Here is a 23,609-nt window from a genome sequence, read left to right as displayed (position 1 = left end):
CAAGTTTATTTGATTATGATAAATCGATAAATCAAGGTTTTACATTATAGCAATATGAAATGTTGAAAGTCCAAGAACTTTCACTTAAAGCTCAGAAGAAAAACTGAGGGAGTCTTTCAGCAGGTCTCCAGTGAAACCCATTTATGTCTCTGAAATATATTACATTGGAGGATATATTTATATACAAATATTCTAAATCAAAGTGGATATATGTACAAATAAAATACAAATTTGTTTTATATACACGAGACTGGGTTAAACTGAGAATTTATATTTTCTGTTGTGCCAACATATAAAATTATATATGGCATAACAAAGAATAGTATTAGTAATCAGAAGTTTACATGTGATTCCTCTATTAATAATTATGGTTTTGTATAAAGTGGCATCTTTTTTATGTATTACATATGCTTAAATTAACTGTACATTTGCCTTGGTATTTTTTATGCTGTAGTATAATATATCAAAAGAAATAGCCTCATACAATAGAATTCTCTTATAGCTAACTAACCTTTGGATTCATAGAACAAATATTACATTCATCAGCTAATCATCAAACATGTTCACATATACCTATACTTTCATAAAATTCTTCATATTCATTACAAGAAACAAAACTCCCATTTATTAAAAAAATAGTAAGTAAATAATTGCTCAAATTAGCTCTGAATTCTTGCAACACTTCTGAATCACGACAACCTTGCAAGATATTTCAAACCTGTTTTTATATGCAAGTTCCATTGATGCATATACTGTAGGTAGAATATTAGCAGAAACTATAAGATTTGTACAAAATATGAGACTTTTACATCATGGAAGAAAACTTTCTGCAGTATTCCATTATAAATGTACATTACTATACATCACTATTGCCTGGTTGCCATGGACATGTGTGAAAGATGACATCAGCTGTTGTAAGTTGATCAGCATGACATTAATTTTCCTTTCGTATGTGCATGTAGACACTCCCTTAAGATACTTGCACATGAGTAATTTTGTCTAACTTTAGAAATACTTGCTCATTGATTTGACCTCTTAAACATTGTGGCATATTTTGGCTGACACAAAGTTATTTCAAAGAGGTGTGTGGTCACAACTGTTGGGGTTTCCAGAGGATTGAAATCCTCTTTAGCCTGGGGTCTGCCAGTCATTAAAATAAGGAGACTGAAGAGGTCAGGTTAGGTTTGATCCGAGCACAAAACAAGATCAAACTTGTGTTAAGAAAATTAGTCCCATATGAAGGCATGCTTAAAAAGGCTTTGATATTGTATGGCTGGCCTTCAAAACAGTATATGTATTGTGTATTTTATCTAAAAAAAAATATTACCAAAAAAAGATAACCAACATAAATTGTTTGTTTGTCTTTTCTCTGTGTAACTGGCTTACATTTAACTAGTACATTTTCCTGTCTTTAACATGCAAAATGTCTGTTGGTTCTCCAACATTATTGTTTATATAATACAAACAAATAATCATCATCCAGGTCCTGGATGCTAACACTGGCCACCAAGACTGCTTGAGCTTTGTGGTCTTAACTGTACACTTTTATGGTCAGTCTTACTGTTTTTGTTTGGTCTTTGAATGCTTTGCCCATACCAGTACTTCTTCCATCTCCAGTGAAAGAAATTTGTGTAAACATATTTATATATAGCACAGGACAAAAATGTAGATGTACAAACAAGAGGGTAGAATTCAAAGATGTAAACACCACAGAAATCAAATGTGTACTTTTTTCAATTCTTCAATTTTTCAAAGAGGGGTAGAGTAAACATACTCCCATGATCATAAAAACTACTTTGGGAATGACCAGTGTAACAGTATCCATAGATATCTTTGGCTATTATTATTAATTCCTCAAACATGTCACCTTGGGGATCGCCCTATGTGGATCCCCGACCTAAACCCTCCTCTCACAGCACTTCAGATGTCCTTTTCATAAGGTCAGCAATCACTTTCACCACTCTCTGATTTTACTGACTGCTCCTGTGGTGGTTGAAGTCCATGGATATGTGAAGACTCGGGTTTCTGCTCAGGTTGGAGTAGTTGTATGTCAGCCGTTGATGTACCCACTTCTGCTACAGAGGTTGTCCTACTTTTTGGTGAAGGTTCCCGCTGTGACTGCTTCTGCTGTTGTTCAAGAAGTTGCTGCATTTGAATTTGCTGTAGGAGAAAGGAAACCACACATAAGTTTTAGTCTTTAGATTTAGTATTACTGGTTCAGGTACTGTGGTGGGAAAGGGAGGAGTTGAGGTGGAGGTAGAGTGTAGATTGAGAGAAGCAAGTAAATACCTTGGGAATGGAGGAGATTGTATGAAAGAGTGATTCTGCCGACAGCACTGTATGGGGGCAGAAACATGAAATGTGTTTGAGATGAGGTGCCTGAGAAGTATGACAGGGCTGGATAGAGTGAGAAATGAGGAGGTGAGGAGGAGAACAGGGGTTGGAAAGGGAGTTGGGAGATAGGGTTGATGAAAGAGTATGGGGATGGTTTGGACACATGGAAAGAATGAGTGAAGAAAAGTTAGAAAGAGGTTTGGAAGACAGAGGTGGAAGGAGTGAACAGGAGGGGATGACCAAAGGTGAGATGGATGGATGGAGTAAAAGGGGCATTGGGAAAGAGGGGAATATCTGTTGAGGAAGGAAGGGAGAGGACAGAAGATAGGGATGAATGGAGAATGGTTGTATATGGGTGATGCTGTGATGCACAAAAGGGAGTGGGTGGGGGATGGGGGGTTAGGAGTATGTGTGAAAAATAATTTGACGCAGCCCGAAGGGATTTCTCCTTGTCTTCTATTTTTCTGCATGAGGGGACCGAGAGGGGGTTTGCCGATTTATGAAGCGGCCTTGCTGTGGATGTACTGTGTCTTGCGACACAGCTTCTGACCCAGGGCATTGGGAGAGATGTAGGGATGACCCATCATCCAGGAGGAGTCAAGATAAAAAGGGAGGGAGGGGGTGAATGAGAGTGGAGGATGTGGGGATGGAATGGGTGGGAGTGGATTTTATGCCTATTTTTTTTTGGCTACCTCCCTTGTAAGGGGGAAAAAGCCTTTGGTATATGTATCTATGTGTGGTTCAGGGACTGACAGCAGGTATCTGCACAAAGTGGTTCTGCAAGAAGGATGTTTAAGAAGTCACCTTCCTATCAACCATCTCCAAACCGTGTAAACTTTCTCACTTTCATTTGGAGGTGCAACCCCCCATGGGGAGTCTTTGGAATGAACCCAAGACCTCTTTCTGTCAGTGCCATTTGTATTTCCTCCAACTTTAAACACAAGTAAAGCTGATAATTACTGACGGCTCGCCTCCTTCTACAAGATTCAGCCAATGACAGAAACAGTAGTAAAAGCTAAAAAATGTGGTTCAACATTCCTCTAAGAGAAGAGATACCTCAGTAACAAAATTTTAGCAAGGAATCAAAAGACTGCGTTGCACCATATCTGAGAACCTTTTCATGTTGCCCAAAAGTGATTGGTGGGAACTTGTGTATATTACATTATTTATTACTTTGAAAGTATTATTTTGAAAGTAATAAAAAGATGTTTTGGAAGGAAATTAAGAGAGGAAGAAGAGGCGAATCAAGTAGAGAAGAAAAGGTAAAAGGTGCAGATGGAGAGATTATAATGGAAGAGAAGGCAGTAAGAGGAAGATGGGCAGAGTATTTTAAGGAGTTGCTAAACGTGAAGGAGGATAGGGAGGGAAAGGTAGTTGCACTGGGAAGTGTTAAGAAAATGGGAGTGATGAATGAGGAAAATGTAGGAGAAATAAGGAAAGATGAAGTAAAAACAGTCATTAAAATGATGCAAGCAGGTAAGGCACCTGGGTTGGATGGATGTCATCTGGAGTGTCTAAATAAGGGAAGTATAGTCATGTTGGACTGGCTGGTGAGGTTGTTTAATGTTTGTCTAAAAGAGGGTAGAGGCAACCTCTGACCATTTACAGAATCATGAAAAGCACAAAGTCCTTAATAGAGAGGACTTACTAAATTGGGATAAGAGAAATACAAGGGGACATGAAAAGAAACTTAAAAAGGATAGTTATAGAAGAGACCCGGAAAAAAAGTATTCCACACAGAGTGGTGGATATCTGGAACAAAATGGATAAAACAATAGTGTACAAAAACTATACATGAATTTAAGAGCAAACTAGACACTGCGAGATACAAAGATGGGACACCATGAGCATAGCTCCTCTTCCCATGATATACAATTAGGTAAATACACACACACACACGTATGCACACCTCATGGCGCAGTGGTTTGAATTCTTGCCTGCCACTATGACGGTCCGGGTTCGAATCCCTCCCAGAGCTGAAATAATTTCAATATTGCTGCGCTGTGAGTCGTTACTCCAACTTTCGTGGGTGTGGAGTTGTGTGTGTGTGTGCGTGTAAGGTCACAGCATTATCCATAGATCGGTCATATATGAGCTCTGAGCTCTCTTCCGGGAGGTAAATAGCTGTCGATCACGAGTCTAACACGCAATCCAAGACCATGGTGAATCACACACACACACACACACACACACACACCTGCAAGTAGTTAGAAGGAAAACACTAAAAATGGTTGCATCATCTCGTTACATAGAGTAAGTGTGGCCAGTTGGTTGTGTTCACAGCACACCAGACTGCCGAGGATTAATATTCGTTGCACCCTCAAAGAATACAGTTCGTGAGCCCCGCGTCCTTGGACAAATGGGCTATATGACGTCACAGAGTTCCTGATAAAGAAGCCAGAACAGATAGTTCTCTTTAATGGGAATGTGGAAATTAGGAAGTTAGTAATATTCGAGCTTTTTCCCGAATATCTGAAAGATATTATGAAGTTTGGGTATTTTTTGAAAGGCAATTTTGCTCTGGATATTGCAAATTACCCTTGAAGCAATCTCGTTTCTTTTTTCACTGCCGATGCTAGGAAATTCAATTTTCTATAAACAAGCCCACCGGCTGCGCCGGCCCAGCTACGCCGGGGGCCTTGGCCTGCGGCGCTGCGCGCCCTGAGCTACGCCCCTTTTTTGGAAAATAAAGAGTTCTTCGAGTTCTTCGAGTTCTTTTTCGAGTTCTTCTTCGAGTTCTTCTTCTTCGAGTTCTCCTTCTTCTTCGAGTTCTTCTTCGAGTTCTTCTCTTTCGAGTTCTTCGAGTTCTTCTTTTTCGAGTTCTTCGAGTTCTTCGAGTTCTTCGAGTTTTTCGATTTCTTCTTCGAGTTCTACTTCTTCTTTTTCTTCGAGTTCTTCTTCTTCTTCTTCTTCCTCTTCTTCTTCTTCGATTTCTTCGAGTTCTTCTTCTTCTTCGAGTTCTTCTTCTTCACCGTAGTTGGCGGTGTAACCGATTTACCACCAAACGCGAAGGTGTGACCGAATTACCACCGGACGGCGTAAGCAACCATTAATTTTTTTTATATTAAGACTTGTGTTTGTGGAAGAAATCGGATGAAGATATAATCCAGGTCAATAATGTAAATGAATCTAAGGCAATTTGTGATAGATGGAGAGATAGGGACGGGATCCTATGAGTACAGCTCCATGTATACTACGACTACGTAAACACACACACACAGGCTCGGACCCACGGGATGTGAAAATTGTCAAAATTTCTTGAAGAGCAGCACTTTTCAAATCAAAGACCCCCATGCAACAACTTATTTCCATTCTGGCTTCTGTGTGTGTGTAATTTTGTTCTGGCGAAAAGGGATCCAGGCGATTTTATTCAGCCGAAGGCGAGAGGCGCTGCAGCCCTCCTCCTCCTCCTCCTCGTAGAGGTTTTGTTCCCGCCGAGGGCAGGCAGGCGAATGTGTACAAGAAGGACACTGGTCCACTGGACCTTAAGGACCTTCACGCCAGGTCCTCCTCTTATGGACGACGCCAGGCGTCTTTATTCGGCTGAGGGGATGCCTGTGCATCGACTAGATCTAAGGGTTCTTTGGATAGCCCTCAACGCAGAGCCCTTTTTACGGAATTAAAGCCAATTTTGTAAAGATAGAGCCAATTTTACGTCTTGAGAGCCCATATGTCTTAGAGCTCGAATTAGCCCTAGAAGCCCATTTTATTGCAAAAGAGCCCATCTTATGGCTTAAAAGCCCTTCTATAAATCTGAGCCCAGATAAGCCCTAAAAGCCCATTCTGTGAAGGCCCTTTTATAAATCTTCTTTGAGCCCATTCAAGAAGACGTTTTTGTTTCCCCTCCGCGGTCCCTTCAGCACCTGTTCTTCGGGGAAAGAAAAATAAATTCGAGAAAAAGACGAAGACGAAGAAGAAGAAAGAGGCGAAGAGGAAGAAGAAGAAGAAGAAGCGTCTCCCAGACACCGCGCCGGCTACGGGCTGGCAGGCGACAGATGTGGAGAGAGCGAGAGATATAGAGAGAGATGGAGAAAGAGAGACAGTGAGAGAGATATTCCCTTCCAAACGCAGATCCTCCAGGTGTGCCCGAATCCTCGAGGGGACCGACCCGTCTGCGTTCACGTCGTCGTCGGAACTCGGGGTGGTCTTGTGCCCGTGAGGAGGAGAAGAAAGAAGTCATGGAGGACTTAGGCGCGGGATGCCCAGTCCCTCATCGACGCTGCCTCGAGTGGAAGGAAACGCCCCCGCCCATCTAGGGGCGCTTCCGACTTCTTATTCTTCTTCAACGTCGTCCTTCCATCCTGACGACGGGAGTCCTTAACGGCGGCGTCAATGGTCGTCCGCCGGGGGTAAGAGTGCCCTTCGCGACGATAATATAATCAATCCACCCGACTCTCCTTCGGGTCGGGGGGACCCGAACTCGTACGGACACCAGCAAGTCTGCAGCCGAGATTGTCACTGTGATGTGGTGGTAGTAGTAGCAGCAGCAGCAGTAGTGGTAGTAGTATGTTGCAAGAAATGCCTGTAGATTGAGTATCAATTACTCATTCTATACTAGCGTGCACACGCGCACACACATGTATTAGCTACACAAAGTCAGATCTGGTGGTATCAGCAAGATTTCAACAGCTGCCTATTGTGTGATCTGACCCTCGGTCAGAAAGGGTGACCTCACGGTACTTGCATCAAGTGACGCCTTGTGAAGACAAGAAAGACTGCCAAACCACTGCTTAATCAAATCAGCCATCCTGAATCCACTGCTGAACAAAGGCCTCCTTCATAGCATTCCATGATTCACACGACCGCGCCAACCTCTGCCACGTCACTCCTGCAAACTTCTCAATCTCGTCTCTCCATCTCCTCTTCAACACTTCCTATCTCGCGGCGTCCACTCAGTAACACACTTGCTCCATCGCTCATCAGTCGTTCGCACCAACTTACCTGCCCAATTTCACTTCCTCGCTTTCACCGCCTCCACAATATCTTTCACTCTAGTCTGCTCTATCACCCAACTTGCGCTCTTTTGGTCTCTCAGCGTTATTCCCATCATTGATATCTCCATTCTCCTCTGTGCAGTCCTTAGCTTTGTTTCCATTGCCTTCGCCAGCTTCCAAGTCTCACACCCGTAGATTATTGCTGGCAGAATGCATTGATTGTAAACTACATTTCAAACATCAAGGTAGAGAGCCTCTCAGGATTTTGTTATACTTACCACTTTCCAACCAACTGTAATACGTCTTTTTATTTCATTATCATGATCTTTTGTCACTTTCACCGCCTGGCCTAAATAATTATACTCCTCAACTTCTTCAAGACTCTCACCATCAATTACAATCTCTTTACTTTGAACTTTCGTGTTGATCATTATTTTGGTTTTGGTATTATTCATTTTTAAACCTACTTTGAGACCTTCCTTGTTCAGATCACTCAGCATATCTTGCAAGTCTTCTGCTTTTTCTGAAATAAGAATAATGTCATCCACAAATCTTAGGTGGTTCAAATATTCGCCTTCTGAAAATATCCTCCAATCAAGCTGTGTATAATTTGGGTGAAATTGTATCGCCTTGCCGTACTCCTTTTTTGATCTTGATCTTTTCTGAATTTTTATGTAGTCGAATTATGGCGATACCTTTCGCATAAATATTTTCTAAAACCCTTATGATCTGTTCGTTTGTACCCTGATTGCGTAGCAAGTTTAGTTTTGCTATTTGTTCTACCGAGTCAAAGGCCTTCTCGTAATCTACAAAAGCTAAACAGAAAGGTATATTGTATTCTGTCGTTTTCTCGATTAGTTGGTTAATCGCCTGCAAATGGTCTAGAGTCAAGTATCTGCTCCTAAAACCTGCTTGTTATCTTGGCTGGTTTCCATCTAAAACTTGATTCAATCTATTTGTAAGGATGTTGGAGAAAACTTTCTATACATTTGATAGTAAACTAATCGATCGATAATTACTAAGGTCCTTCTGGTCTCCTTTTTTATGAAGCAAAATCACAATAGCATTGCACCACGATTCAGAAGCGCTTTCTTGACGTAAGCACTGGGTGTACAACTGAGCTAACTTAATATGAATTCTTTCCCTGCGTCTTTCAACAGATTTATTGATATACAATCTTCCCCAGGTGCTCCTTGTTTCATATTTTTAGAGCAAATTCTACTTTTGTAATATCTGGTACACTACTAACGTCTACAGATGAATTTACTGACTCAACTACGGCCTTCGATGAGTAAAGCTCTTGGTAAAATTCTTCTACTCTTTTTACCATTCTGTCTCTGCAATTAATGGTTTCTCCATTTCTATCTTTCAAACATATCATTTGCTGTCTTCCTAAAGCATGTCTGCGCTCAGTCCCTTTAATACTTTTACTTTTCCGAATAGTTTCCTTTATTTCATCCATGTTTTTCTTTCTTTTCTCTGATCTCTGCCTCTTGTTGATAAGTTTGTTTAGTTCTACTCTTTCTATTTCGTCTCTACTGCTCTTAATCTTCATTGTCCACCTTTTAATTAGGTCATTTGTAGCTTTGGAATATTTGTTTTCTCTAATACTTTTTGTACTTCCTACTTTCTCTGCCGATTCCCTAATGATATTCACTAAATTCAAATTCATATCTTCGACTGTGTCCTCGTTAGTTCTTAGAGCTTCGAATCTATTTTTAATTTCTAACTGAAATTCCTTCTTATTATCCTTAACCTTTGCTAGGCTGATTTTCTTTTTTAAAACTAGTTTATTTCTCTCGGCTCTGAAATTGAATTTAGCTGTGCAACCTACCATTCTATGGTCACTACCTATGTTGACTTTATTTATGACCGTAACATTGCTAACGCTCTTGCTTTCGTCTCCTAATATGAAGCCTACTTCTCCAGGTCCATTTACGACCTACGCGCTTTTGGAAGAAAGTGTTCATTATCATCATGTTGTAGTTCTCTGCAAAATAAACTAACATCTCGCCTCTGTCATTTCTTTCGCCTACTCCAAACTTTCCAATGCACGACTCATCTCCAATCTTCATTCCAACTATAGCATTGAAGTCGCCTATTACCAACGTGTGCTTGCTTTTTTCTTGACCCATTACCTGACTTAAATCATCATAGGATTCAATTTCATCGTCTGTACTCTTGTGAAGTTGGTGCATAAACCTGAACTATTTTTAGAGTGTACCTTTTACATAGCCTAATCACAATCCAAACTAACCTGTCTGATAAACTACTGAACTTGACTACGTTACCAGCAACTTCTTGGTTGATCAAGAATCCTACTCCACTAGATTTTTCTTTGCCCTTACCTCTATAGTAGAACAGGTGGTGACCATCTTGTAATTGCATCAGCTTTTCTTCCGTTCTTCGGACTTCGCTCAGTCCTACGATGTCCCACTTGATGTTGTCTAGTTCTTCCATTAGACTCTCGAGCCTGTGGTCTTGAGAGAGTTCTTACGTTGTAAGTATAGATCTTCATTTTCTTCATGCTGTTTAATGTCCAAGGTTTGGATCTGCTTGGACAATGCTTACTCGCATTCGGTGGCACACTGTCCGTAAGCACATGAGGCAATGCGGTTGGACCTTTAGATGATGATCCAACAGGAACGCCCGGTTTTGTTTTGTTTTTACTGTTCATGGTTGCTATGAAGGGCTTTTTGGCAGTTTCTAGTGAGATATTTATCTGGTGTCACCTTATTCATTATATTCGGTGAAGCCCTATATATCTATAGGGTGCCCAATGGTCCACGCCGTCATTATGACGGTACCCCATATATCTATGGGGAAATTCCCTGTTCGCCATCAGGGACCTGCCAGTTAGCAGTGGGTACTGCGACTGTGTATGCGAGTTGCTCTTTGTCTGATCTTATAAAACCTGTTCGAAATGGGTGACCCTGCAGAGATTTCCTCTCTCTCGACATAGCTTTTGTAATCATCAAAATTCTCAAGCCTATCCACCATGTCAAGGTGTCAACTTTCGGATAAGCAAACCACTGCTGCTTTACAGTAAATTGTTCATTGCGTCGATAGGATATTGGCTGCATGTTGTGGGGTTAAAAGCTTCTCAGTAGGATGCAGCTGATACCTTAAGGTCTATATGGGTCCCCTCTACGGACCAAAGTCACACATAATTTGGTCTTTAATGGCCTGTACAATGGTAACCAGAAGAGTAGAACGAGTTTTGGATGTACATGTTCTAAGGGGAGAGAGTGGGGGAAATATCAGATAACTTTTTGGTGGAAGGTAGGTTGAGAACAGAGGGTAGATGGAGAAAGAGGAAAAGGACAGAAGGTAGGGAAGTGCTCAGAGTAAACTGTTTAAAGGAGTACAAGAAGAAGCTGATAGAAAAGTGGGAGTGAGTGAGGGATAGAACAGAATTGGGAGTGGAGGAGGAATGGGAACGTTTCAAGGAGGGAGTCACAAGGTGTACAAAGATGGTGTGTGGAACAAGGAGGACGAAAGGAAACAGGAGAAAGGGTAGCAAGTGGTAGGATGATGATGAAGAAGAAACGAGCATTCACGGGTTGGTTACAAAATAAGACGAGAGAATCATATGAGAGGTACAAAGAAAAGAGAAGTAAAGCATAAGATAAAAGAGGCAAAGAGGAGAGCAGATGTAAAATGAGGTAAGGGTATGACGGAAATTTTGAAAGTAATAGAAAGATGTTTTAGAAGAAAATTAAGAGAGGAAGAGGAGGCGATTCAAGTAGAGAAGAAAAGGTGAAAGGTGCAAATGGAGAAATGATAATGGAAGAGATGGCAGTAAGAGGAAGGTGGGCAGATTATTTTAAGGAGTTGCTAAATGTGAGGGAGGATAGGGAGGGAAAGGTAGTTGCAGTGGGGAGTGCTAAGAAAATGACCGTGATGAGTGAGGAAAATGGAGGAGAAATAAGGAAAGATGAGGTGAAGGCAGTTGTTAAGATGATGTGAGCAGGTAAGGCACCTGGGTTGGATGTCATGCGGAATGTCTAAAAAAAAAGGAAGTACGGTGATATTGGGCTGGCTGGTGAGGTTTAATGTTTGTTTAAGGGAGGGTAGAGTGTCGGAGGACTGGAGGAGTGCCTGTATAGTTCCACTTTACAAGGGAAATGGGGACAAGTGTGAGTGTTGTAGTTTCAGAGGGAACAGTTAAGTGTAGTTGGGAAGGCTTATGGGAGAAGAACAGAGGGAGTAGTTGATAAAGAACAATGTCGGTTTTGGACAACGTCTTGACGTTGGCATAATATTGTCCATAAGAAGAGAGGTGATAGCGATAAAGATGTGTTCTATAGAGATGTACGCAACTGGCAGTGGCAGACAAGTCGATCGGAAAAAGCACCATGTGAAGACGGAACCTTATCAGTATTAATAAAGGCTCTGTCTTCACACTGCAGCTCCTTGGAATGTTGTGTAAGTTAACATTTGTGCATATTTGTTGTCCTTCCATTTCAACTCACCACAAGCTGCCACTGCATCTAGCAGTTATCAACCAGAGTGAAATTTATAAAGTGACCACCAGGTATCCATGAACTAATATACATACAAAAACCTCAATACCCTATATAAAAGAAATGGTTGGGTCAAAGCATACTTCCACTTTGGTTCTTCATGGGAGATAAATATGAAAAGAGGGAATCCGCCTCTACTTGCTCCACAGCGGAGTTTTGCATCACGCGATGGCTGTATTCTTGTCCACCACCACAACCACGGTGGTATGCACTGTTATTAAAAAGGGAAAATACAAGACAGAATACCTTGGCGTTAGCAAGTGCTTGTTGACGGTAGTGTGATGCCAGGAGCTCAAGGGAAGCCAAATAGGCAGCTGCGCTCTGCTCATTGGCACTGCTGCTTCTCCTGGCGGCTCCCCATTGATGCTGCTGGTGTGGCGTCACCTGCCGCTGGGAGGAGATGATCTGAGCTCTCGGGAAAGGGTGAATTTCGTCAGAGAGAATGGCGCTCTGTGGTCTGGCTGCCACCAGGTCTTCAGAGAGGAAATGTGGATTCTGACGTCGCATCATAGGTGGAGAAGGGGACCTCGACCACTCCATGGGCCTTGCGCCCGCAGGGGACAAGTGTCGTGGGACACTTAGGCTGTGACTCCTGAGAGCAGGCCGGAGGGTCCTCGTCACGTAGGGGTTCCTTCCCTCCCGGGCGAACATTTCGGCCCGACTCAATCGCTGGCTGAAGGTCGCTTCGTCCGGGTTGTAGTCCGGTGGATGTGGGTGGGGCACTCTCGAGCTGGGCTCTTTCCTGATGACCTCGACCACCCGTGGCTTCGTCTTCGGAAGCGGCGCCTCCTTCAAGATGCCCTGCTGCTGCGCCGCGTGCACCAACACCGGGTTGATGGCTTCTGTCAGTAACATGACGTTCTCGGTGAGCGCTGCCAGGCCGAAGATGTCTTCGTATAAAGGTATAGGGAGAGTCTGACGGCGATGAACCGGGACGAGGAGGCCGCTTCGTCCTCCCCCGGTGCCAGGGGCCACGAGAGTGGAGGCGTCCGACACGTGACGCAGGCGGAGCGGCTTCGGGGGCCGCGGTGGTGGGACGCGGTCCTGCTGAGTCCAAACAGGTAGTCTCGAGGAAGAGCTTTCCGAAGGAGGAGGTTCTTTGTTGATTTCGATCACCGTCACGTTACCCTCAGTTCGTGGGGCAATCTTCTCATCCTCGTCCGATCCCGAGATGGAGGAGGACGCTGGAGAAGGAGGACCTGAGTGAGAGGGGGAAGGGTCCTTGCTGCCAACATCGGGAGAAGAATACCCAGACGAGGAAGAGGAAGACTCTACAAGAGTTCCCTGTTGGTTCGGATCTGGGTGCGTTGCGCGCCATCGCTCTGTCGCCGCCTGTGATGAAGACGAGGTCATAGAGGTGGTGCTTGTGGAAGTGGGGGGGGCAGCTGCGGCGGCGGAGCCGGCGTCGGTGGTGGTGGTGAGGGTGGTTGGGGTTGTGCAAATCGAAGTCTTCGAGACCTTCGAAGTTTTGGTGGCCTTCGAGGCCTTTGTATTTTTCGAGGGGCCGGAAGCGTCTCTCAGCTTCGGAGCCACGCTGAGGTTGGTCTGGGCGCAGGACGCTCTCCGTCGGACGGGTCGGAACGATTCTGTCTGGCACCCCGCCGTGCGGAAGGACGGCACTCGAAGGACGATCTTATTCCGCATGACCTCGTTGCTAGGGAGACGTTCGAGCAGCGGGCCTGAGTCCTTCAGGGCTTCCCGGTGGGCCTCTTCATAGCTGCTCGACTTTGCGATGTTCTTCAGTATGCTCTTCGGCTTTTTGGCCGAGTCCAGTGCCTCCAAACTCTCTGCAATGTTCTCGTCGGATCTGGTGATACGAAGTGGGTAAATGACGGGTGTCACTGTACTACTATTACTACTACTACAACTACTGTTGCTGCCGTTTGCAGAGGAACCTTGGTCTAGAATATCTGTCAACGCCTGCTCCAGTTTCTCCAGACGCTTCCGTTCCGGTTTAGCAGGTCTCCGGTTGTCCAGGGTCGCACTCCTGGAATCGTTTAGTCGAAGGCCGGACAGCGCAGAACCCGTGCGAGGAGGCTTGACGATGTCCTTCCGAGGAGGTTTCACGACGACGTCGGGCAGCCTCGCGTCCTCCGGAGCGATGGTATGCGGCTGGGGCGCAGGACGCTTTCGAGTGTTTTTGACGTTCTCCTCAATGACCGGAAGCGGGAGATGCCGATCCCCGGGCAGCTTGTCTGGCAGCTTGGCGGCGAGACCCTCACGGTTCGAACGGAGTTCGGTGTCATTTCCGATGGCGACGCAGGAGGAGGGTGAGGAGGAAGTGGTCGTCTCTGGATCAGCCGAAGACATATTACTCTCCGAGGAGAGGCACTGTTCCTCCTCCTGCTCCTCCTGTTCCTCCTCTCCCTCCTCCTCCTTTTCCCTCTCTTCGAGGGTGATATTTTTGTGCATCGTGGCTGAGGAGTCGACCTCATCTTCGGTGGAGGACGGTTTTGCGAGGTCGTTGATCGTCGAGAAAGAGGAAGAAGGAACTATATTCAGTCCGGCGGAGGCGGTGATGGAAGAAGTAGTAAAAGTCACCTCACTCTCTGTCGAGGAAGAGAAAGGTGTCGTGTCATGTGTAGGAGGCACTACTGGTGCTTGGGACTTTCTGCTCGAGGAGGCGGTGGGAGGAGCCGGCGCCGGGCCCTTGGGCTTGACGACACGCATATGACGGATGGGTCCAAAGGACGTGAGGACCTTCTTACCATCCAGGAGCTTCCCCTGGATATCGGCCTCCCTGTGGAGCTGAACCTCCACGCCCTTCGCGGCCGACTGTTGCTGCTGCGAAGAAGAGGAAGAATCCTGAAGGATGGCATCCAGGCTGTGTTCCGACTTGCTCCTCTCGCTCCCGCCGCCAAGGCTGCCGATCTCAATGATGGGCATCGCGTCCAGGTCGTCCAGGGAGCAGGCATGGAACTTGCGGCTCAGGGTGGAGCCGCCGGGGGCCTCGGTGCCGCTCTCCAACCCCCCACCAGAGAGGAAGAGCCGCTCGCTGAGGGAGTTGGACCGGTGCAACCGGCGCTTGGCCGACGAGCGGCCTCCGATGGTACTGCAGGACCGGGGAACTTCGGGGCAGGTGACGGGGTTCGCGTTCGGGACGATCTTCCCGGCGGAGAACTGTTGGTGCACTTGGGCCAGTTCGGGGCGATGGAACATGTCTCGTCTCACGGCAAAGCTCTGCGCCCGCTGGGGGCGCTGGTGAACCTTGGCATAGCGCGGTGTGGCAAAGGAGGCGTGTCTGGCGGGAATGCGGCGCGCCGTTGCGTGGGGTGGGTAGTGTGGAGGCAGGAGGTCGAGGCCCAGTGGGTACAAGGGCGAGTTCTTGTCCTCCTCCGGGCGGTACACCCAAGCAGATGAGCTGCTCGGGTCCGGCAGGGCTACCACGTCGTCCAGGGTTGGTCCTCCGTCAGACAGTTCCTGAAAGCAAAGGGTATCGTTATTGACACGAATCTGGGTACACTAATGACGTCAGCCGAGGTCGATCGCCCTCAGAGGTCACCGACTCCGAGGGGCCCCGACATAAAGACAATTTTAGGGTCTGTGATCTCCTATTTCTCTAAGGAGACTATGTCGCCATTCTCTTGTAGGAGTCAATTCATTCGCATGCACACAACGACGCCGGGCGACCTTTGGCTAATGGTCAGATCATCTTGGACAGGGCTAAACTTGGATTAGAGAGCATCAGATGCACAGTATATCCGATGTCCGACATTATCCGGCCTACACAGTTTCAACCTAATAAAAACCCTTTAAAAGCCAAACCTCGATTTAACGAGCTAGGATTTAGGGAACATCGGATGATGATGATGATGATGACAATAATAATAACAACAATAATAATAACAATAATAATAATGATATTTATAATAATGATAACAATGAATATGATTATGACTATAATAATTACATACAAACATACATACATATACATGCACACATATACACACAAATACATGAAAAATATGGGAACAGATTCTCCTGTAAGCATGTGTTGTTAAAATCGACAGCATTATGATAGTTGTGCGTATTTTCAATTCTCCTCACAAGGATTTGGCTATTGGGGGGTGGGCAAATACTAGTTCACCAAAATCATACATTGAATTTTCAACGTATTGTCTGCATAGAGACATCAAAGGAAAAATATGGAACATATAATTTACAATCATACAGAAATAAAGAACTTGGATGGTTACATTGATCTTGAATTTGAAAAAAAAAAACAAGTACAAAAAATAAACATAAAAGGTTACAATAAATCAAATAATTTACAAGTACTGATATGGACAGGTGGGGAACAATACTTACAAATTAAAGAAATGACATGTAGTAGAACCGAGGCTGCAACCTAACGATCAAAGGACGGGGGGGTTGAGGAAGTGGAGGGGGGTAGATGAAGGGAGTGGGTGAAAGAGGGAGGGAGAGGGCAAATTTGACCTGTCTTGACAGCGTCGGTATGGGAGGGTGGGGTGGAGGCGGCGGGGTCGGTTGGAGGGGAAGATGGAGGGAGTGGGTTAGAGGAGGGAGGGAGAGGGCAAATTTGACCTGTCTTGACAGCGTCGGTATGGGAGGGTGGGGGATATGCATGAACACGTGCATGCACACACACATACATACATACATACTGCACATACATAAACATACGTCAAAAATACTTTCCCCCTTATAAGGGTGGTGGTGGTGATGAGTCTAAGCATAATAACAGACAATTGGATTTCGAACTGCACACACTCAGTCTCATATTTCTCCTAAACATCTAGGTTTGACTTTATTTCCTAGTTAGTTCTACTAAGAAGCTGGAAGAATACATCTTAAGGGGTTATCACACTGGGCTTCCAGGGGCTTCACCAGCGCCGACAGCTGAGAGTTCATTTGAGTCGAAACGACTTCGGTCATAATATATATATATATTTTTTCAAATCTCCAAATATCAATTCGTCTTTTCGCCCTGTACAGTATAGCAGCAAAACTGAATGATGCACTAAAGAGACTGTAAACTCAAACGAATATTGGACATACTGTTGAAATGTTCTTAGAAAAATCTAGACTTCTGTGAGCGAAGTCATATTCTAGTTATTCAAATGGAGGTTGGAGGTAGGATGTGGAAGGAAATCTAGCTCAGTGTGATAACCCATTTAGACGGGAAAGGGGCGTAGAATATACATCAACAGTGAAGATTGGATAGATAGGACAAACTCATAATTGCTTAATCTAATATTTACATTTTTTACAAACAACTAACCTATTGGTTTAGAAGATATTTACCAGATTAGTGATGTGTAAAGGAAAGGGAAATTCATACATTACCATGCATGCATGCGTGTAGAGGCGTCAGAATCCTATGCAGTTACCTTTGTAACTCGACCCAATTGTCGTAGACTAAAACTGTTGTGCAATGTCGTATCATCCAAGTGAAGTATTGTTCATTGTTAGTACATACAAAGTATCCATAAAGTCCATTACACATAGAAGAAAAAATACTCGGTAATCTGAATTGACGCACATTTCTCCAAAAGGCTTCTGAATAGCTGGTATCATTAATATAAATGTTAGTTTAAAACTTAGTTGATTGTAGAATTTGCTGTGTATTGCTAATGTGCAATTATTTAGATTCATCTTTGATTTTGATTTTTCTATGTACTCTGTGGACAAGTTCTCATTTGGCTTCGAATAAAATTGCGTCAAGTCAGGAGGAAAGAAGCATAGGTCATGGAATGCAAAGGAAGAGAATGGTTATATAATTGAGCGATTATTTAAATATAAAGGAATACAGAGTTACAGAGTGTCCTGATGAGAGGATTCTGGAAAGAGTGGTGTAGATTTAAGGGAAGTAGCCAGAATAATTATGTAAAATTAATGTTCTTGCTTTTCTGTTATGATTGCAAATTGAAACAGTATAACAGACTATTATAGACTGACGTGAGGGCAGCCGTCTCCTGCTACACAGAGCCAAGACGATGCCACATCTAGTACACGTATGAATGAGGCCTTGTCGGCCGTAACAAAGGGTCCTTGTACTGGAAGCGTCGCTGCTGCTCGGGGGACGGCACAGCACTACGAGGCCCTGCTAGTATCCTATGCTAGAGCATTTTAAAGCACTGCACCACACCCTCCATGCAAATTACAAAGTGAAAATAGTACCAGGATTTATATAAGAATCGCAAAAAACTATCAGTGTCATCAATTCAATACCGAAGGTTATGTAAGAGACAGAACATTTAAGTAGATAGATTACGTTGCATGTTGCAAGAGGGAGTGAGGGAGCCAAGACGATGCCACATCTAGTACACGTATGAATGAGGCCTTGTCGGCCGTAACAAAGGGTCCTTGTACTGGAAGCGTCGCTGCTGCTCGGGGGACGGCACAGCACTACGAGGCCCTGCTAGTATCATATGCTAGAGCATTTTAAAGCACTGCACCACACCCTCCATGCAAATTACAAAGTGAAAATAGTACCAGGATTTATATAAGAATCGCAAAAAACTATCAGTGTCATCAATTCAATACCGAAGGTTATGTAAGAGACAGAACATTTAAGTAGATAGATTACGTTGCATGTTGCAAGAGGGAGTGAGGGAGGAAAAATGAGAGAGAGAGAGAGAGAGAGAGAGAGAGAGAGAGAGAGAGAGAGATAGAGAGAGACAGAGAGAGAGAGATGTAGAGGGATAGAAAAAAGGAGAGAGGGAGAGGGGGAAAGAGAAAGAGAGGGAGAGAAAAAGGGAGAGAGAGAGAGGGAGAGGGAGGGAGGGAGGGAGAGAGAGAGGGTGTAAGAGGCTGGTAGAGAGATGTGGGTAGAAAGAGTGGTAGATGGTGAGGCTTTCATTTTTATGATTTTGTTGTTTGGTAAACAACAGTTCGTAAGCTAACAGTTGTATAAGTTCCCTCTCGGCTTGGAGTAATAAAAATGGCCGGGGGCCTGATACCTATTGCTGACATGTAACCTAAGTCATGCAGATTCGAGATTGCTTAAGTAAACAAGTTTGCATACAGACTTGTAACAACGAATCTGATTGGAGAAAGGGTGGAGGAGGAGAAAATTCAATTGGAAGATGATTGTAAGATCACGCCGTTAGGGGAGGATCTTAAATATAAAGTTAAAGACCATGGGACTAAAGAAACCATGATGTCACTGCAGAACTTACCTGGGACGTGTTCTCACGGGATTCCGAAATTGTACCTGGAGAAGGACGCAGTGTAGCCGGTATTCAAGAAAGAAAGGAAAATCCTTAAACATTTCATTCCCCCTGTACAGAAAATAGAGTCAAGTGAGAAGTAGAAGCCTGGCAGTGCAAAATACTAAGTGAAAATAACCTTCAGAACTTGAATAAGTTGGCTCATCGGAGGCATGGGGCCTAAAGACTAAAAGTGTAAAGGACAACATTTTTGAAAGACACTGGAGAAAATCCAAAAAGTGAAAAATTCAAGAGACGTACGAAACGAATGTGGCCTAAAACGGTGGTAAAGAGGGAGATAGGGAGAGGGAGAGGGAGGGAGGGAGAGGGAGGGGGAGAGAGAGGGAGAGAGAGAGAGGGAGAGAGAGAGAGAGAGAGAGGGAGAGAGAGAGAGAGAGGGAGAGAGAGAGAGAGGGAGAGAGAGAGAAAGAGGGAGAAGGAGAGAGAGAAAGAGGGAGAAGGAGAGAGAGAGAAGAGGAGGAGAAAGAGAAAGAGAGAGAGAGATAGGGAGAGAGAAAGAGAGGGAGAGGGAGAGGAAGAGGGAGAGAGAGAGAAAGAGAGAGAGGGAGAGAGGCGGAGGAAGGGGGGGGGGAGAGAGGGACCAATATAGGTAAGGTCTTTCCTTGCCCGTGCCTAACTACTTGGCTTTGCGGGTAGAGGAGGAGGAGGAGGAGGAGGCTTAAAATAAAATACTCGCACAAATTAGGGAGTCATGTTGTTAATTATGAAAGTAACTTTTAACATCACTAAGTAAAGTCTCCCTAGAAACATCCAAAACCTTCAGGATGAGTAGGCTAAAGACCAGCCCTGGATTGGGCAATGATGGCAGCGTTTGGTAAATATACGTAGGGTACATTTGGTGCTGCTATGAACACTTCGGAGGAGGGCAAGTCACCACAGTAAGAGAAAGTGGATTCCAAGACATTTTGAAAAGAAAAAAAAGTCTTGGCAACAAGACCGGGGAAAATCAAACAGGAGACAGCTAAATTGTAAAAAGTAAACAACATTATTTTCATATTGACCTAACCCAAATTTCAGGAACGATACAAGAAGAAGTCGTCTTTGAAACTTTGACGTCTGCGATTGTTAGCCGCCAACCACCAACTCTATTCAGCTGAGGGAACCCACTGCAGACGTCAAAAGGACAGGAGGAGAACAGAGGGATCAAGTTTAGCGTGGAGGCATTTTGTGAGGTAGTGTGTTAAAGTCATGCAAACTAAAGGTCAAAAGGTAAAAAATCAGCTCTACAGTTCCACCACCATTTATAGGGAATTTGTACAATACAGGTTTAATGAGTAGGCAAAACCAGCACCTTTACACTTAAGTTTTGAGCATTTCCTTACATGTGCGTAAATACATGCAAATACGTGCCGATGAAAAAAGCGTGTACATTATCATGCTTATCAAAGCATATTGTATAACTATAGCAACAGAAATAATGACAAGTAGGCCTGTTTATAAAACGGAGTAACATATAATAGCTGAACAGTGGTAGCATTCGAGGTTTATATGGTTCCACAGTTTATCACCATTTTCTACCTTGCGTGAGTGTACAATGAACAAAATGACTCTCTTAAAACAAAGTTGACGTCATATTCCTTTGGATGAAACTATGACGTCATGTCACGTTCCGTTTCCTGACGATGACGTAAGTGTGACGAAATATTTTGTTTACCCCTGACCGCCCAGTCAGGGGCGTGTCAGGAAGTACTGTGGTCGTCAGAGCAATTTGGCCCTTTCGGCGTCAGGCGGCAGGGCCCCTTTTAGTCTGTCTGTCTGGCGGGCTGGCTGGCTGCCACCAGAGCTGTCATGGCGCTGCCCCATCAGTGGTCAAGCCCCCCCACCCCCCACCCCCACACACTCGTACTTTGGTCCACCCCTTCCATGGCGGTTTCTTCTTCTTCTTCTTTTCTGGTTGTCACCTGTCGGTTTTGTTTGTCGACCCCCGTGGCACCCCGTGGGCAGCGTGAGCGGCGCCTGATGACTCAACCGACGACATAGAAGAAGAAGACTTAAGGAAACGAGTCATGACGTCACAACCTTCCAGCTGTGTCTCTCAGTTAAAGATTATATCGAGGCATGATTACTGTGGGTGAAGTGTCTATCTATTCCTAACCCAAGTCGACAAGATATCCTCTGTTGTCCAGAGGATTATTCATGACACAGCACGATTCCCAACCATTCTGGCAGAGGGTATGGTTATGGGTGTGCATGTGGTTATGGGTGTGCAGGTGGGTGTGCAGGTTATGGGTGGGAGGAGGAGGTTTTGGAGGTGGGTGACTGGGACGCTGGACTCTGGAATGGTGTTGTCTGGGTGACGTGGATGAGGAGGAAGGAGAAGGCGAGTAAGGATAGGAGGACGTGGATGTGGGTGACGGGAAATCGTAAGGCGGAGGAGGGGACCCGGATGGCTCCGGCGGCCTCACCTCGAGCTTGGACGGGGGGATGTTTGGGGAAAAGGTGACCTGGCGTGGCGCCTGCATGATGTGGTTGAAGAGCGGGTGCGAGGGCTGGATGGGCGACGGGTCCCGCGAGAAGTTCGGGGACGGGTCGTTGTTGTTGGAGGAGGTGATACTGAAGACGCTCATTGGGATCGAGTTGAGGGTCTGCTTCGACCCGTTGATACTTGGAGACTGGAAGGAGCTTATCGAGGACCTTCGTCGGTGGTAGCCCACGGCTTCGGTGCTGCCCTGGTCCCTCGGAGTGAAACCTACAGAAGGAGCAGGTGACATGGAGACGGGGCTGTCCGAAGGGACGTGGCCGTTGTAGGCCGAGAAGTGGTGGGTCGTCTTCATCTCCTGCACCACCTCCGGGAGGATGAACTGCCACGTGCTCTTGTGGTTCCTGAGGAAGTAGGGCACCCCGCTGCCCCCGGGGCTGAGGGGCACCACGGCCGGCGTCGCAGGAGGTGCGACGGCAGACTTTGAAGCGGGAGGGGGCGGTGACCTGCAGGGCTCGGCCGCAGAAGGTGGGGGTCCCTCCGAAGTACTCGGAGGGGATCTTCTGGCCGCCGTCGATCTTCCGCTCGCCTGCTCACAGTTGTAGCCAAGGTCGGCTCCCGGGTTATCAACACCAACGACCATGTCGTGATTGACGCAACCTCTACCACCATTCCGTCTATCAGGTCCTCTACTACTACTATTACTACCACCACCAGAAGTAAGACTATTGCCTGCATGCGAAGGCGCCTGTCCACCAGTCTCGTACATGCTGACGTAGCCGTCCCCTCCCGACAGGACGTCAACGTCCCTGTCCACCCGGCTGCTCTGCCTGAGGAACATGCCATTCCCGAGGCGGTGGGTGCCGAACGGGTCACTCGACTCCCTCTCAAATACCTGGCGGTCGTGCAGGTCCTCCTCGGAGAGGGACCTGGTCACGGGCATGACGCCCTTGACCCGCGGGCCCCGAATGAGCACGCAGAAGAGGTACTGGGCCCCGACGAAGCTCACGATGATGGCTGCTGCCGTCACGCCCGTCGTCAGCCATATTGCTGTGGAAAAGAAAATGGTCTTAGTCTGAGATTGTCTGCTGTCGCCGCGTGTTAATTAAGGGAGAGAAGAGAGCGTTAAGCCGTGGGCGCTGGAGTCACGTGGCCCTCACCTAAACTTATTCTTGGACCAACTAAGGGATGGGGGATGGTCGGGGTGTGCAGGTCCCTGAATAGGACTGAAGGCCCAAGAACGCTCCAGGACCGTCCTGGGTATCGAAGTCTGTGGACAGGATCTCCCACGACCTGGCAACGACGACATTTACAGGTTTTGAGCCGGAACAACACAGACGATTCCGTTCAGCTGAGGGGCAGATCAGGGGAACACGAACCCGAGCGACGCTGCCGTCGCAGTGGGAAGCCTTTTCCTACCCGTGACGCACTGTGGCACTTTTTTGTTTTGACCCAGGCCAGACGATGCCATTCCAGCTGAGGGAAACGTCTGGGTGTGAAGGCGTTAGACAAGACGTGATTTGTCCTGAGGGATTGGTGAGGCTTTTTGGCTCAACCGGAAGCAGCAGCAGCAGCAGCAGCAGCAGCAGCAGCTACCTGTAATCCAGGTCACGTGTGACTTGACGCGCCGGACCCAAACCTCGAAACGTCTTTGGATCATTGATTCTATTTTCTTTTTAATAACTTCAGCTACTACACAACCTGCGAGGTGGCTCTGGAAGTAAGCCCTTGCTGTCGTCACGCGTTGACTCCAGCGGATTCGAACCACCTGCATCTGGGTTTTCACCCTTTGACGCTGGTGCCCTTGTCCATTTGGCCACTACGTTCCTCTCGTAAGGATTCCATTATATAAACATAGTTCTTACTACTTGTCAATGGATATATATTTTCTATAAAGCAATCACCTTAAGGGTAAAACGTGTTTTCTTGTGTAGGAACATAAATCGATTACTCAGACAACGAAGTAGTCTAGGGAGTGGTCCAAGCAAGATCTTGCTTGGACCACGTGTGACGTCCCCCAACGCCGCCTCTCGCGCTCATGATGATGGCCTCCAACGCCGAGTCCCCCCGTCTACTCTTGACACGGTCACGAGGCCTCCTCCTCTTCTTCTTCTTCTTCTTCTTCTTCTTCTTCTTCTTCTTCCTCCACGTCTTTGATGTCCCCTCCACCTACGCGGAGAGTGGCTCAACACCCTCCTCCTCC

The 23,609-nt window shown here is 45.8% G+C and overlaps 1 protein-coding gene across 5 annotated transcripts in view; it reads right to left on the bottom strand.

The window, feature by feature from the left end:
* Positions 1-103: 103 nt before the first annotated feature.
* The window catches only part of LOC143038961 (uncharacterized), a 216,601-nt gene continuing 193,095 nt past the window's right edge, over positions 104-23,609 (bottom strand). For all 5 annotated transcript variants that reach the window (XM_076208791.1, XM_076208794.1, XM_076208792.1 and 2 more), the window contains 3 exons: positions 22,302-22,456; positions 12,041-15,214; positions 104-2,160 (listed from right to left, as the gene is read on the bottom strand). In XM_076208791.1, coding sequence (XP_076064906.1) covers positions 1,942-2,160; positions 12,041-15,214; positions 22,302-22,456 — 3,548 coding nt within the window. In that variant the 3' untranslated portion in view covers positions 104-1,941. The remainder of the gene's footprint in view (positions 2,161-12,040; positions 15,215-22,301; positions 22,457-23,609) is intronic.

The sequence above is a fragment of the Oratosquilla oratoria genome, chromosome 25 (genome assembly GCF_046742065.1).
Source record: "Oratosquilla oratoria isolate Oo_2021 chromosome 25, ASM4674206v1, whole genome shotgun sequence".
In the NCBI taxonomy this organism is placed as follows: Eukaryota; Metazoa; Arthropoda; class Malacostraca; order Stomatopoda; family Squillidae; genus Oratosquilla; species Oratosquilla oratoria.
The sequence above is the reverse complement of the archived record's forward strand: the minus strand, read 5'-3'. Positions and strand labels throughout refer to the sequence as shown.